The sequence below is a fragment of the Stenella coeruleoalba genome (assembly GCF_951394435.1).
Source record: "Stenella coeruleoalba genome assembly, chromosome: 14".
NCBI lineage: Eukaryota > Metazoa > Chordata > Mammalia > Artiodactyla > Delphinidae > Stenella > Stenella coeruleoalba.
The window spans coordinates 78,488,158-78,501,797 of NC_137160.1; the positions used below are offsets into that span (position 1 = coordinate 78,488,158).

At 43.6% G+C, this 13,640-nt stretch overlaps 1 protein-coding gene across 1 annotated transcript in view; it reads right to left on the reverse strand.

Annotated features, from left to right (window-relative positions):
* Positions 1-13,640, reverse strand: part of KSR2 (kinase suppressor of ras 2) — a gene marked incomplete at both ends in the record, with an annotated part of 399,245 nt that overhangs the window by 314,892 nt on the left and 70,713 nt on the right. Inside the window, 2 exons of the mRNA XM_079942603.1 lie at positions 3,665-3,815; positions 7,614-7,754. Coding sequence (XP_079798729.1) covers positions 3,665-3,815; positions 7,614-7,754 — 292 coding nt within the window. The remainder of the gene's footprint in view (positions 1-3,664; positions 3,816-7,613; positions 7,755-13,640) is intronic.

A 13,640-nucleotide genomic window follows, 5' to 3' on the forward strand; every position in this document is an offset into this window, starting at 1 on the left:
GTCAGGCGGCTTTCCCACAAAACTTTTCATTCAACAAAGTGCAGAGGCTTCAAGGCAGGAGTTGGGCCTGAGAATAAACAGGGATTCACCAGGAGGACAAAGGGGAAGGGAATTCTAGGCAGAGGGGTGAGTACCAAGAGGCAAAATCCATGTCTGATCTAGGAAACCCTAAGTAACTAATAGATTAATTGGATATTTAGGGCTTGCGGGGGAAATGTGAACAGTGGGCTTCCAAATGGGAACCAGATCCTGAGGTGCTTTGCAATCCATAAGAAGGACTGTTCTAAGGCACTGGGGAGTTTTCCTGGGCTACATGAGCGGGAAGGTGTATTGATTCAGAGATATTTATTGAGTCCCTCCTATGGGCTAGATATGTAGCTGGGAACAAAATGGTGTATAAAAACAGGTATGATCCCTGCCCTCTTGCAGCTTTAAGGCTACTAAGGAAGAGAGGTATCCATTAAAAAAAAAAAAACACTCCTTAAAAAAGTTTAAATTAAACTTAAAATGTGAAGAGTGGCACCATAACATTGAGGAAAGACAGAAGTAGAGTACGATGTTAAGGAGACTCAGAGCTGAGTGGATAGTGCTTTACTGAGTTGAGGTTCTCTCCAGGCTGACCCTGGCGCTGGAGGAATCTGGGCATGAGCACAGCCCTTGGTCACTGCTTTCAAGGTCCCAGTGGCTCAAAGGGTGGCATCAGAGGTAGGACATCGTCAAAGGAATCTCAGCTGCCTAGGAAGGGTTGGTGGTGGCGGGAGGATTGATTATGTCAGTGTTTTTTGCAAACCATGGCTCACAGTTCAAAAGTGGGTTGTGAAATCAACGTGGTGGGTCATCACCAGCATTCGGCAAATGACATGGAATAAAATAGAAAAAAGTGTATAAAATATCATGTATAGTAAGAATGAGTATTGTTTCATGAAACTCCTTTTAGTTGTATATGTGAATGTGTACATGCATGTGTATTTGTGTATGTGTGTGTGTGTACAGGGTTGCAATATAAATCATATTTGTTACTGTGTATCTTGATTAAAAAATTTTTGAAAAATACCCGATTAGAGGCCCTCTCAAGGTCTCACCAAGCCCAGAATGTTACAAAGGATGATGGCCCAGCCCACGGAGAGGTGACATAAACCCCTCTCTCAGGAAGAACTGAGGTCCAGCTCATTTATAAGAACTTTTCCAAACTCAGTAGCGCAACTCTGAAGAGAAGATATTAACTCTGAAAAGCAATTAAGAACCTAATCTCACGGATGGACCTAGAGTCTGTCATACAGAGTGAAGTGAGCCTGAAAGAGAGAAACAAATACCGTATGCTAACACATATATATGGAATCTAAAAAAAAAAAAAAAAAGGTTCTGAAGAACCTGGGGCAGGACAGGAATAAAGGACACAGACGTAGAGAATGGACTTGAGGACACGGGGAGGGGGAAGGGTAAGCTGGGATGAAGTGAGAGAGTGGCATGGACATATATACGCTACCAAATGTAAAATAGATAGCTAGTGGGAAGCAGTCACATAGCACAGGGAGATCAACTCGGTGCTTTGTGACCACCTAGAGGGGTGGGATAGGGAGGGAGGGAGGGAGATGCAAGAGGGAGGGGATATGGGGATATATGTATATGTATAGCTGATTCACTTTGTTATAAAGCAGAAACTAACACAGCATTGTAAAGCAATCATACTCCAATAAAGATGTTTAAAAAAACAAACATACAAACAAAAAAAAGAACCTAACCTCAAATGCTCACTCTCATGCATTGTGGGGGGCGGTGGGAGGGAGAGGCATAAATTGGTACGAATTTTTGGAAAGCCATATGGCGACATTCACCAGAAGTCTTAAAATATGTAAACACTTTGCTGCAGGAACTCCACTCCTATGAATTCACACTACAGGGATCGCCAAGGATGTACCCAAAGTTAACACTCAAAGTTGTTCACTGCAGCAATGCTTATAACAGGAAAAAAAATGGATACAACCTACATTTCTAGAAATAGGAGGCCGGTGGAATAAATGGTGGCAGATTTCAGGCGTTAAAAATGAGCAGGAAATACACTTATTGACAAAGGAAGGTGTTTATGATATAACATTGTAGTTCAGTGCAATTTTTTAAAGGCGAGAAAATTCCCAGCTGCTTCTCACAGTAGGTAGAGAGAAGAAGTCCCCCTGAAGCAGGTTTTGCCTGCACTGAGTGACTGAGCGGCCTTTTTTAACTATGTGAATATTAGGTGAGTCAATAGCATTGTACTAGAGTGAAGAATAACATGACCTTTATAGCTAGTCAACCAGGGGTAATTCTGCACCCTCCCTGGAACATTTAGAAACATCTGGAGACATTTCTGTTTGTCATGACAGGGATGAGGCAGGGGCGCTACTGGTATCTAGCGTTACCTCTACTGGTAGAGGCCAGGAATGCTACCAAACATGCTTCAATGACAGAAGAGCCCTCAATTCAGGGCTATTTGATGATGATCGTAGCCATCATTAGTCTGCTAGCAAGAAAGAATCCAAAAGGGCGTGCATGGGGGAGCTGGGCCAATGACCTGTTTCAAACATGTTCTTTTTTGTCCACTTCCGTATGCCCAGCCCTGCTGGCACACATAATCACTCCACAAATACTCGTTGAACGTTGCATGTTGAATCCAGCTAGGGCACCTATAGATGAACAGCCACCTGACTTTATCAGTGCCAGACTAGTGCTCAACAGTGACTCCTTGTGGTGGGAACTGAAACAACCATGCAGGTGGACCAGTAAGCTTTTCTTTGGCTGTTTGCAGAGCTGATCGCTTAGGACTGAAAAGGCCCCAGAGATAGTGGAAAAATCATGAGGCTAGAGGAAAGCAGGAAACCTCAATCAGAATGATGTTTGGTGTCCTGCTAATCAGGGAAAACAGGTATTTGAGAAATTAATGAAAAATAGCAAAGAAAGATTACAATGTTGGACCTCAAACTGATAAAAACAAATCAGAGGTTATTTTGTTAGGTGAAAAAAGCAGGTTTCAAAATAATATGTACGGATAATCCTAGCTTCATGGTTTTATCATTTATTGTTTAGAGAAACTATACACATACCCATTTGTCAGGAAGAATTATACCAAAAATTATACCAAAATGATAACAGTAGAGGGTGGGGACTTGGGTTGGTTTTTTTTTTTAATCTATTTTCTAATTTATTTTACAATGAATGTATATTATTTATGGAAAAAGAAAAATAAGAAGTTAGATGCTGAGCCAAAATACAAAGGCACTTCCCAATGTATAAGGTAAAAAGACCCTAGGGACTTCCCTGGTGGTGCAGTGGTTGGGAGTCCACCTGACGATGCAGGGGACACAAAGCCCTGGTCCGGGAGGATCCCACATGCTGCGGAGCAAAAAAAAGACCCTAGTCTTTCACTCACGCCCAATATTTCCATATATGGACCCTAATTATCCAGAAGCCCATGCCCTACCACGTCAGAAGGTCTCCCTTGGGCAAGAGTAGCTGCCCTGACCACTTCTTCTGGCTCCAAATTCCAGGCCCCTCTTTCCTCTGCTCATGAGAGGTACGCACCATCCAGAGCCGGCTCTGCCTCATCCCGGCCTGCAGGTGCGGGCACAGGAACCCGGAGGAATGGCGGCACACGTCGCGGACGCGTTTCCATCCCCCTGGGGCTGCTCACCTGACATGTGGACGTTCCGTAGGCAGGAGAGGGAGGCATTGAGGCGGGCACACTCCTCCCGGTTGGCCCCGTATTTCTCCACGGTCTCACACACCTGCTCGTCCGTCATCTCCAAGAGGTCCTCCAGACTCAGCTGGCCCGGGGTGATCTCCTAGCGGAGGGAAGAGAGAAGGAGGGTAAACAGACCGGAAGCGCCCCGAGGGGAGGCCTCCATGTCGCCCTCTAGTGGTACCTAGAGGAAGGCCAGGCTCTCCGTGGATGTCGGCTTAGCATAACGGTTGGGTCTCCTCACTCCGGTCAGACAGGCCTGCGTTTGAATCTCAGCTTTGCCACTCATTAGCTAGATGATCCCGGGCAAATCACTTAACCTCTCTGAGCCTCACTTTACTCACCTGAAAAGTGGGAATCTTAAGCTCATGTGCTCTGTAAGGTCGCAGGTATGCTTAGCACATAGTCGGAGCTCTGTAAATGGTGGCTGTTAATTACCTGTCTCCCCATGCAGTTTTTGAACTCCTTATAGGCAGGGCTCCAATTTACTCATCTTGGAAGGCCTTCCATGCCTCCTGCCCGGCTTGGACTGCAATGATTTGTCCCAAATCCAGGGTGAACTAATAAGAGCAGAGAAAACTGGACAGCCCAAGTCTCCTGATGGCTGGTCTCCTTTCCCTTTTCTTCTCTCTTTCCCAGCCACACATTCTAGGGCTCAGATTGGGGGTTCAGGAACCCTAAGGGGAAAGGGGGGCTGGAACCCCGTAGGTGGTTCAGTGCTGTCAATCAAACGGGATTTGGGTCTGAGCCCGATAGGGCAAGACTTTGCAATCTAAGACGAAGTGGAGTACAGCATAGAGTGGGGAAAGGGACACCGCTGAAGAGATGGGCTGGAGGAAAGGTAGGATTGCCGGCTATAACTGTGTTGGTCAGGTGTCCCTTCACCACCGCCAGCAACCATCCCTCCCTTCCCCGAAGCAGTGTGTCCCTATACACCACAATATGGACACACCTGGAAATTGGTCAAACTTCTATATTTACGCATCTAAAAAAAAACAGCCTTCACATTATAGCACTTATTGGTAACCAACATTTTACATTTATTATTATTATTACTATTATTAAAATAAGAGTTTTAGATAGCAAAGAATGGCGATTCTAAGGCAATATTATGGAGTACTTCCGCCCTCTTGTGGCCATACCTGTGTATTACAAACAAATGAGACACCATCCTGCCCCACCCCGCCCCCGCCTTAATCTGGCAGTCAGAAAGATGAAAACTGCATCGACACAAAAATTCTATGGAAAAAAAAAAAAAGCTGCCGGGCAAAAGCTGAAACCCAATCAGTGCCTCTCCAACTCACTAGGTCAGGGGCAGAGAAAGAACAGTAATGAGTCACATAGCAGCTTCCTCAAATAGGGACTGTTACAGGGAAGTCCACATTAAGCAAGGTGGTGCACCAGGATCTGAAAGTGTGAATTGAATTACATTTAGAAGGGATGATTCACAACATAAAAGAATTCTCCTCTTTGCTGCAAGATCCACTTGTGCATTTTAATCCTATAATTTACCCTCCAAATACTCAATTTACACTGAAGTTTACGGTTCACACACACACACTAATCACAGCAGGAAGAATGACAGAAAAAAATGGAGAAGGCTTTAACTAGCTTGGCCCAAAAGAGGAGAGGCACTTCTGTTCGATTTATTCATAATAATAATAATAATTGAAATAGAACACTGTTTTAAGTGCTTTTCATGGATTTTCTCTAAAGGTCACAAAGACCGCATAAAGCAGGTACTTTTACCATAATCATCAGTCTGTAACTAGGACATTGGCATTCAGAGAAGTCAGACCACCATCACCCAGGGTCACACTGTGAGTAAGTGTGAACCCAGGCAGTCTCACTTAGGAGATTTCTCCATACTGCTGGTTCTTCCACAGAAGGGGGCCGCCTGGGGGACACAACGCGTGAGCTGCAGACAGAGAGCTGGAAACCCAGCTCCGTCCACACCACCTGGTTGGTGGCCTTGGACTCGATTCTCATAGACTAAGACAAGAGCCAGAGCCCAGGCACCTGCAGGCCAGGTAAATGTAAATGAGCAAAGCTGAGGACTAGCCTGCGGGATCCTAAGGGGCAGCAGAATTCGGTTCACTGACACCAGACAGGAATTCGGTTCTGTGCGGTCAGCAATTCCGATTTTTCGAGAGAAGCCGAAGATCTGAGTTTTTTATGCAGACTCTTCCAACTCTTAAATACTGGCTCAAGAATAATTTTGAAGACAAACAAAAAATATCTGTGCCTCAGATACAAGATACAGCAGAGGGCCACTAGTTTTCAACCCCTGAAGGTTTGTCTCGGTCTTATTCGCCTCAATTGATAAATAAATGGTCCCGAAAGCCTCTGAAACATGTATGGAGCCATGCAAATAAAATGTACTGTCTGTACTTTTATGGGACCTTTCATTTTAAGGATATTCACACGAAACCGCCATCCTGGGAATGATATTAAGAAACAGAGACTCCTACACCATCTGGTGCGTATGCACAAGATGCAGGCGGAGGGGGGAGAGGGGAATGTGAGGCTTCTGTACCCCCAGCTCAGGACTGTTATATGTAGCAGGTTCAGGCAAGATCACATTGGGAACAAGGTCTAAAAAGACAAAAGGATCTTCCAGGCCTCTTTGAGCAGGAAGCAGGGGGTGCCTTGAGAAATGGCACTTGGTCCTGCAGGTGAGGGGGGCGCCCAGAACGCCCTCTCCCCAGCTCAGGGAGGCCCCCCAACAGGAAAACGAGGAGAAAGCACCGTGCTTCCCACTTCACACTCTGGAGTCCATCTGAGCTGGGGTTTCCTGCTAGCCCCGCCCACTCACGAGCAGGGCAACTCCCTCCATCTTCTAGCCTCGGTTTCCTGCTCTGTACAATGGGGTAAAAGTCATACCTACCTCAAAAGGTCGTTGTGAGGGTCTGAACAGTCTCAAGAGTTGAGATCCTGCATGTAAAACCCTCAATACTATGCCTGGCACTGAAGATTCAATGAATGAGAGCTGATTTTATTAGGAAAGTTTCCACCCACTCACTGAAAACAAGGGGGGACCCAAGATCCCAGAGGGTAAGGAAATCTCACCATCCTTGAAACCTTAAGGAGGTGATCCACTCCTGGAGCGTGGACACAAGACAACAGGTGTTCTGATTTTGTCACTAGAAAACCTATTACTTCCAAAGTTTTCAGTAACAGCAACAACAATAATAAGTTGACATTTCCTGGGTACTATTAGGTTGCAGACTATGGGCTGAACATTTTACACAGATCATCTTATTTTATCATGCCAACTACTTAAGAAGAGGAGACAACCATTACCCCATTGAACAGATGAGAAAACCAATGTCCTAAGATATGCTGCCCAGTATGGTGGCCACTGGCCACATTAATGAACATTAAATACAATTAAAACTTGAGTTCCTCAGTCACAGGCACTAACCACAATTCAAGTGCTCAGTAGCTACATGTGGCTGGTGGCTACCACATCAGGCAGCACAGATATGAAATATTTCCACCATAGTACAACATTCTGCTGGACAGCACTGGTCTAAGAGGTAAAGTGATTTGGCCCAGGAGGCTGAGTCCTTAAGAGGCAGAGCTGAAAGAGGGTCTATCTGACTCTAGGTCCACACTCTTTTTTTTTTTTTTTTTTTGGCCACACCTCACAGCATGTGGGATCTTAGTTCCCTGACCAGGGATCGAACCTAAGCCTGGATTCTTAACCACTGCACCGCCAGGGAAGTCCCTAGAACCACACTCTTAATGACCCCATTCAGACAGCATCAGAGGTGCTCCGTGCCCGCATCCAACGCGTACTTAAGTCCTACTATGAGCCAGACACAGCCAAACACCCACTGCCTGAGGGGGCTGGCTGCCGGCCAGTAAGGGGCAGAGGGCAGGGGTCGCCTCCAGTCACCTCCAGGACTTCCTTCCGCACGTCGACGATCCGGAACCAGTGCCGGAGCTGGGGGAAGCCGTCCAGCTCGGCATTGCGTTCCTGCAGGGCTACCTTCTTTTTGCAGGACAGCTGCCGGCTGAAGTACTTCACCAGCTTGCTCTGCGGAGACACAGAGAACAGAGGACATGTCTCAGAGGCACTGCCACAAGGAGGAGAGGCAAGCATCTCCCCAATGTCCCCTCCGCACCCCAACTCCGTGTTTTAAAGACCGGTTCAACTGCAGTGAGACCCAGTTTCCATTCATGTCCCAACTGTGTTGGTGAAGATGGGCAAACAGGCAGGTTCCAAGATTCTGCTGGGGAGCACGGCGTGCGTTGTACCCGTGTAGTGGGGGCGGGGTTTGGACTGTATCCATCCACATCTCCACTGCACCAATCCTTTGACCTTCACAGTTGCACTTGTAGGAACTCCTCCCACAGACACCCCATCCTGTGCCAAATGACTGTGGAGAAGGATATTTCCTACAGTTCTGTTTGCAATGGCAAAAGATTGCAAACACCCTGAGGGGCCATCGGTAGGAGACTCATCATAAATGAGGATACACGCACACAGCGGAACTCTATGCAGCTGTAAAACAAAAAGAGGAAGTGTGCTGTGTACTAAGACAAGATATGCTGATAAATAAAAATAAATACTCTCTCATTCATGTGGGAAATGTTTACATTTGTGTATCTTTGTAAATGCAGCCGCTCTCTGGAAAGATCCCTAATCTTCTAGGGAAGGAAAGAGGGAGGGAGGGGGACAGAGGTGAGAGGAACATTTTGTTTAACCACTTTTTTACTATTTCAGTCTTAAGTCACATGCAAGTATTCATAAATTAACAAATACTTTTAAAGTGAGGTGGACCCCGGGACTTCCCTGGAGGTCCAGTGGTTAAGACTCCATGCTTCCACCGCAGGGGGGCACAGATTCGATCCCTCATCCAGGAACTAAGATCCGCATGCTGCCTGGTGTGGGCAAAAAATAAATTTAAAAAATAAAATAAAATGAGATGGACCTGAACCTATGCTTCTAGAGGGATGCCATGCCATGAAAAAGGAAAGGTTTTTTTTTTTATTGCCTATTATGTAAAAACTAACAACATTAACAAAAGAAAGGCAACAGGTGTGCATGAGCAGAGAAAAAAGTGTGCAAGACACACCCAGCCTGCTAAGTTGGGATGGGGAAGCTCCATAGATGGGGTGAGAAAAAAACGGTTGTATTTCTTTATATATTTTTGCTTTGTTTCAATAGTTACTCAAAGCATGTTTCATTTTTGTGATTTAAAAGCTATTTAATAAAGATAATTCAATGAAACAAAAATAAAAATCCTTAGTTATACAAATGCTTTTGACATTTTAAAGCACCTGTCAGCCAATATTTATCAAGAAGGCGGTCCCAGAATTCTAGGATCACATCATTTGGAGCAGGGCATGACAGCAGCGGGCACCTGTTTCTGTCTAGCTGGTCTCCATACAAAGACTATTTCAGCTTTCTTTTGGGGAGCCTCCTTCTTCGGCTCCCAGTTCATATGGCTGAGGTGAGGCTGGCTTCACCCACCCACCCCACCACCACCGGGCTGCAGGGTGGGCATGTGACCCAGGTCTGGCTGCAGCCTTTGGAGCAGAAGTAACAAGTAAGCCAGGCTGGGCCGCCGAGAAACCTCCCCATCAACCCTTCCCAAGCACTCAGAGGACAGCTCCCACTTCCCACTGGAATTGTCAGGAGGGCGCCAACGAAGCCAGGAGCTGGCGGGGCATCCCTGTTGCCATCGAGGAGAGCTCACCTGACACTGAAGCCCACTGGAAGAAATCAGAAAACTGGTGCTTAAGTTAACGTTAATTTTATTCACCTCACTAGTAAAGAGAAAGTTGCCATTCTTTTTTTTTTTTAACGGAGATTTTTTAAATTAATTTATATTTTTGGCCGTGCCGCGCAGCATGTGGGATCTTAGTTCCCCAACCAGGGATCAAACCCGTGCCCCCTGCAGTGGAAGCACGGAGTCTTAACCACTGGACTGCCAGGGAAGTCCCAAAGTTGCCATTCTTGATCAGCCCACATTCTATTGCAATAACGGCACAAAAATCACCTTATGCTAATGTACCTAGAATGCTTTTCATTTAGAATCTCAATTCCGAGTGTTAGAATAGAAAATTTCAAAAAGAATATGTTTTTTCTCTAGCTTATTTCTGAATGAATAGGGTCTGACCTACTGAGACTTCAAAGCTGGGCTCTCAACTAAGACATCCATAGAACTTTCATGTCTCTCGTTTTATTTTACGACTTGTTTTAACTGTTCTCTTTACACAGGTATGGAAAACCACACAAAAGAAAGAAGTACACTTTGACACGTTCCCCATCATTCTTTGAGCACTTCCTTACTCTCTGACACCACAAAATTTTCTAGGGTCATCTTATTCTTTTCCTGACCCAACCCTGGAATCCATCGTTTCTCCAAGGAGTGTTGGTTCCTCTGAGCGGAATATGGTATTCAGAAGCCAAGATCTGGGTACTTGGTGAGATTATTGATACCGGGGTGTCATCATTTCCAGTCCCCTTAGTAGACAGCCTAGGCAACATATGTATGAGCAATGCATATGTGAATACGTAGATACACAAATCTGCACCTATATTTATTTTGCTATTTATATGTATTGATAACTGATACCTCTAATCCCAATCCAACACCATGGGGTTTATTCTAGCATTTTCCCTCCCCACATTTGTATCACTCTTCTCAGGCAGTGAGAAAAACAATCCTCAATATACTTATTTATTGGCTCCGTCTGCTGAATTTAGCGAATTCCCTAACTCCACCAGGCCACTGCCCTGCCTGGGTGCTGCCCTCATGAACCCTGACCCCTGCTGGGCTGCCCTCTCACCCTAGTTCTACTGCCTGCCTTGTTTTTGTTTTTGTTTTTTGCGGTACGCGGGCCTCTCACTGATGCAGCCTCTCCCGTTGCGGAGCACAGGCTCCGGACGCGCAGGCTCAGCGGCCATGGCTCACGGGCCCAGCTGCTCCGCAGCATGTGGGGTCTTCCCAGACCGGGGCACGAACCCGTGTCCCCTGCATCGGCAGGCGGACTCTCAACCACTGTGCCACCAGGGAAGACCTTGTTTTTGTTTTTGTTTTAATTGAAGTATAGCTGATTTACAGTGTTGTGTTAGTTTCTGGTGTACGGCAAAGTGATTCAGATATAGATATAGATATGTATATATCTATCTATATATATTCTTTTTCATATTCTTTTCCATTATGGTTTATCACAGGATATTGAATATAGTTCCCTGTGCTCTACAGTAGGACCTTGCTGTGTATCCATCCTATACACAATAGTTTGCAACTCTTAGTCTCAAACTCCCAGTCCATCCCTCCTCTACCCCGCCCTTGGCAACCATAAGGCTGTTCTCTATGTCTGTGAATCTGTTTCTGTTTTGTAGATAAGTTCATTTGTGTCATATTTTAGATTTCACATATAAGTGATATCACATGGTATTTTTCTTTCTCTTTCTGACTTACTTCGCTTAGCATGATAATCTCTAGTTGCATACATGTAGCTTCAAATGACATTATTTCATTCTTTTTTATGGCTCAGTAGTAGTCCATTGTATATACGTACCACATCTTCTTTACCCATTCACCTGTCGATGGACATTTAAGTTGTTTCCATATCTTCGCTATTGTAAACTCTTCTGCTTATGAACACTGGGGTGCATGTATCTTTTCAAATTACGGTTTTCTCTAGATACGTGCCTAGGAGTGGGATTGCTGGGTCATATGGCCATGCCTTGTTGTTGTTGCTGTTGTTTCAGATATTGATGTTTGCCGATGGATTCTCAAATCCAACATCCAGGCACCACCCCCAACTCTGCTCTGGTTTCACACGCTGAGAAGCGGACACGAGTGAAACTGATTTAATCTCGGTGTCAAATGTCCAAAATGGTCATTTCACCAGCTACATGTGGCTAACTGAACATTTAGGGTATTGCTATAGGGTGATTAAGGAATGGAATTTTAAATTTTATTTAATTTAAATTTGAAAATGGAAGCCACGTACAGCATTTTTCTGTTAAACATAAACTTATCATTTTGATAGAGCTACATTTTACTTTAACTTTGACATTTTTGGGTCTGAATTGAGATGTGCTGTAAGTGTAAAATACACATTGGATTTCAAAGACTTGATAGGAAAAAAGTAACATAAAATATCTCATTAATATTTTTACATGGATTACATGTTTCAATGATAATCTTTTGGATACATTGGGTTAGATAAAATATATTACTAAAATGAATTTCAGCTGTTTATTAATGTGGCTACTAGAAAATTTTAAATTATACATTTGGTTCACATCTGTCACCCTCATTATATTTCTAAGGGACAGTGTTGCTCTAGGGCTTTATCCTAAAGAAATAATTAAGGATATTCATGAAGTCTTGCTCCAAGTGGATAATAGCCATGAAAGATTAGAAACAATCCAACTCTTCAGTGATAAGAGCTGATGTAAATAAATTACAATGTATTCATATAGTGGCATACCATTTAAAGATGTACAAAATATGTATAATATTTGTAATGTATAAATAATGTATTAAAAGCTTTATAAAGCTATACGAGTATAGATGCAAAAAGCCTTGGGAGGGTATATAACAAAATTAAGATCACGGGTGACCTATTTTTTTCCTGTTTGCACATCTGTAGCAATCTTAGAAAATACGATGTATATGCATTAGCTGCTTATCAATGGAAAAAAATGTTTGGATAAGGTTGGCAATATTTTTTAACGCTGATGCTATCCAATGTCAATGAGAATGTGAGAAACCATTGAGAATGCCACCAGAAAGCAATTTGATTTGGAAGTATCAACATTTTTTTTTCAATTGAAGTATAGTTGACTTACAATGTTGTGTTAATTTCTGCTGTATAGCAAAGTGATTCAGTTATACATATACATATATATATATATATATATATATATATATATATACATTCTTGTAAAAATTATTTTCCATTATGGTTCACCACAGGATACTGAATATAGTTCCCTGTACTGTACAGTAGGACCTTGTTGTTATCCTTTCTACCTATAATGGTTTGCATCTGCTAACCCCAAACTCCCAATCCATCCCTAACTCCCTCCGCCCTGGCAACCACAAGTCTGTTCTCTATGTCTGAGAGTCTGTTTCTATTTCATAGATATATTCATTTGTGTCGTATTTTAGATTCCACATATAAGTGATATCATATGGTATTTGTCTTTCTCTGACTTACATCACTTAGTCTGATCATCTCTAAGTTCATCCGTGTAGCTGCAAATGGCATGATTTCATTCTTTTTTATGGCTGTGAGTAGTATTCCATTGTAAACATGTACCACATCTTCTTTATCCATTCATCTGTCAATGGACATTTAGCAGGATTGATGGAACCATGTCACTGCTCAAACACCCATGCTTGAAGAGCAGCATTTCCCAAGTGTCGGTACCACTGATAACTTGGGGTGGTACCCAGGCATGGCAACATTGGGTCCCATAATGAGCACATTCTTTCCTGTCCTAATCTCCCTGCAGCCATCTAATTATATATCAAAGAGACAGTCTCAGTTCAGTGATATTATGTCTTTAACACCTAACACTGGCTAATCTCTCTTTATAACAGACAGCAGGACACAGACTCACAGCCCTGGGCAGGTAACAGTATTTAACAACTTAATGATACATGTTCATCGTATTTATTTTCTTGATTGTCTTCCATTTATGGCAAGTGACACTAGTTTTCTATTACAATAGTTGTACAAAGCTTTAATTTTAGATACATGTATGTTTTTAGAAAATTGGGTTTGGTTGATAGCAAAATACACAGATATGACAAAAAGTACGACGGTGACACAAACTGATGAGTTTGGGCAACACTGTCCTATAGAGTAATGTTCAAACTCTTTTGACTATTATTTGGGGTTCATCTCAACTCCATTATTCTCCTTGCCTCTCATTTCCATGCAATTC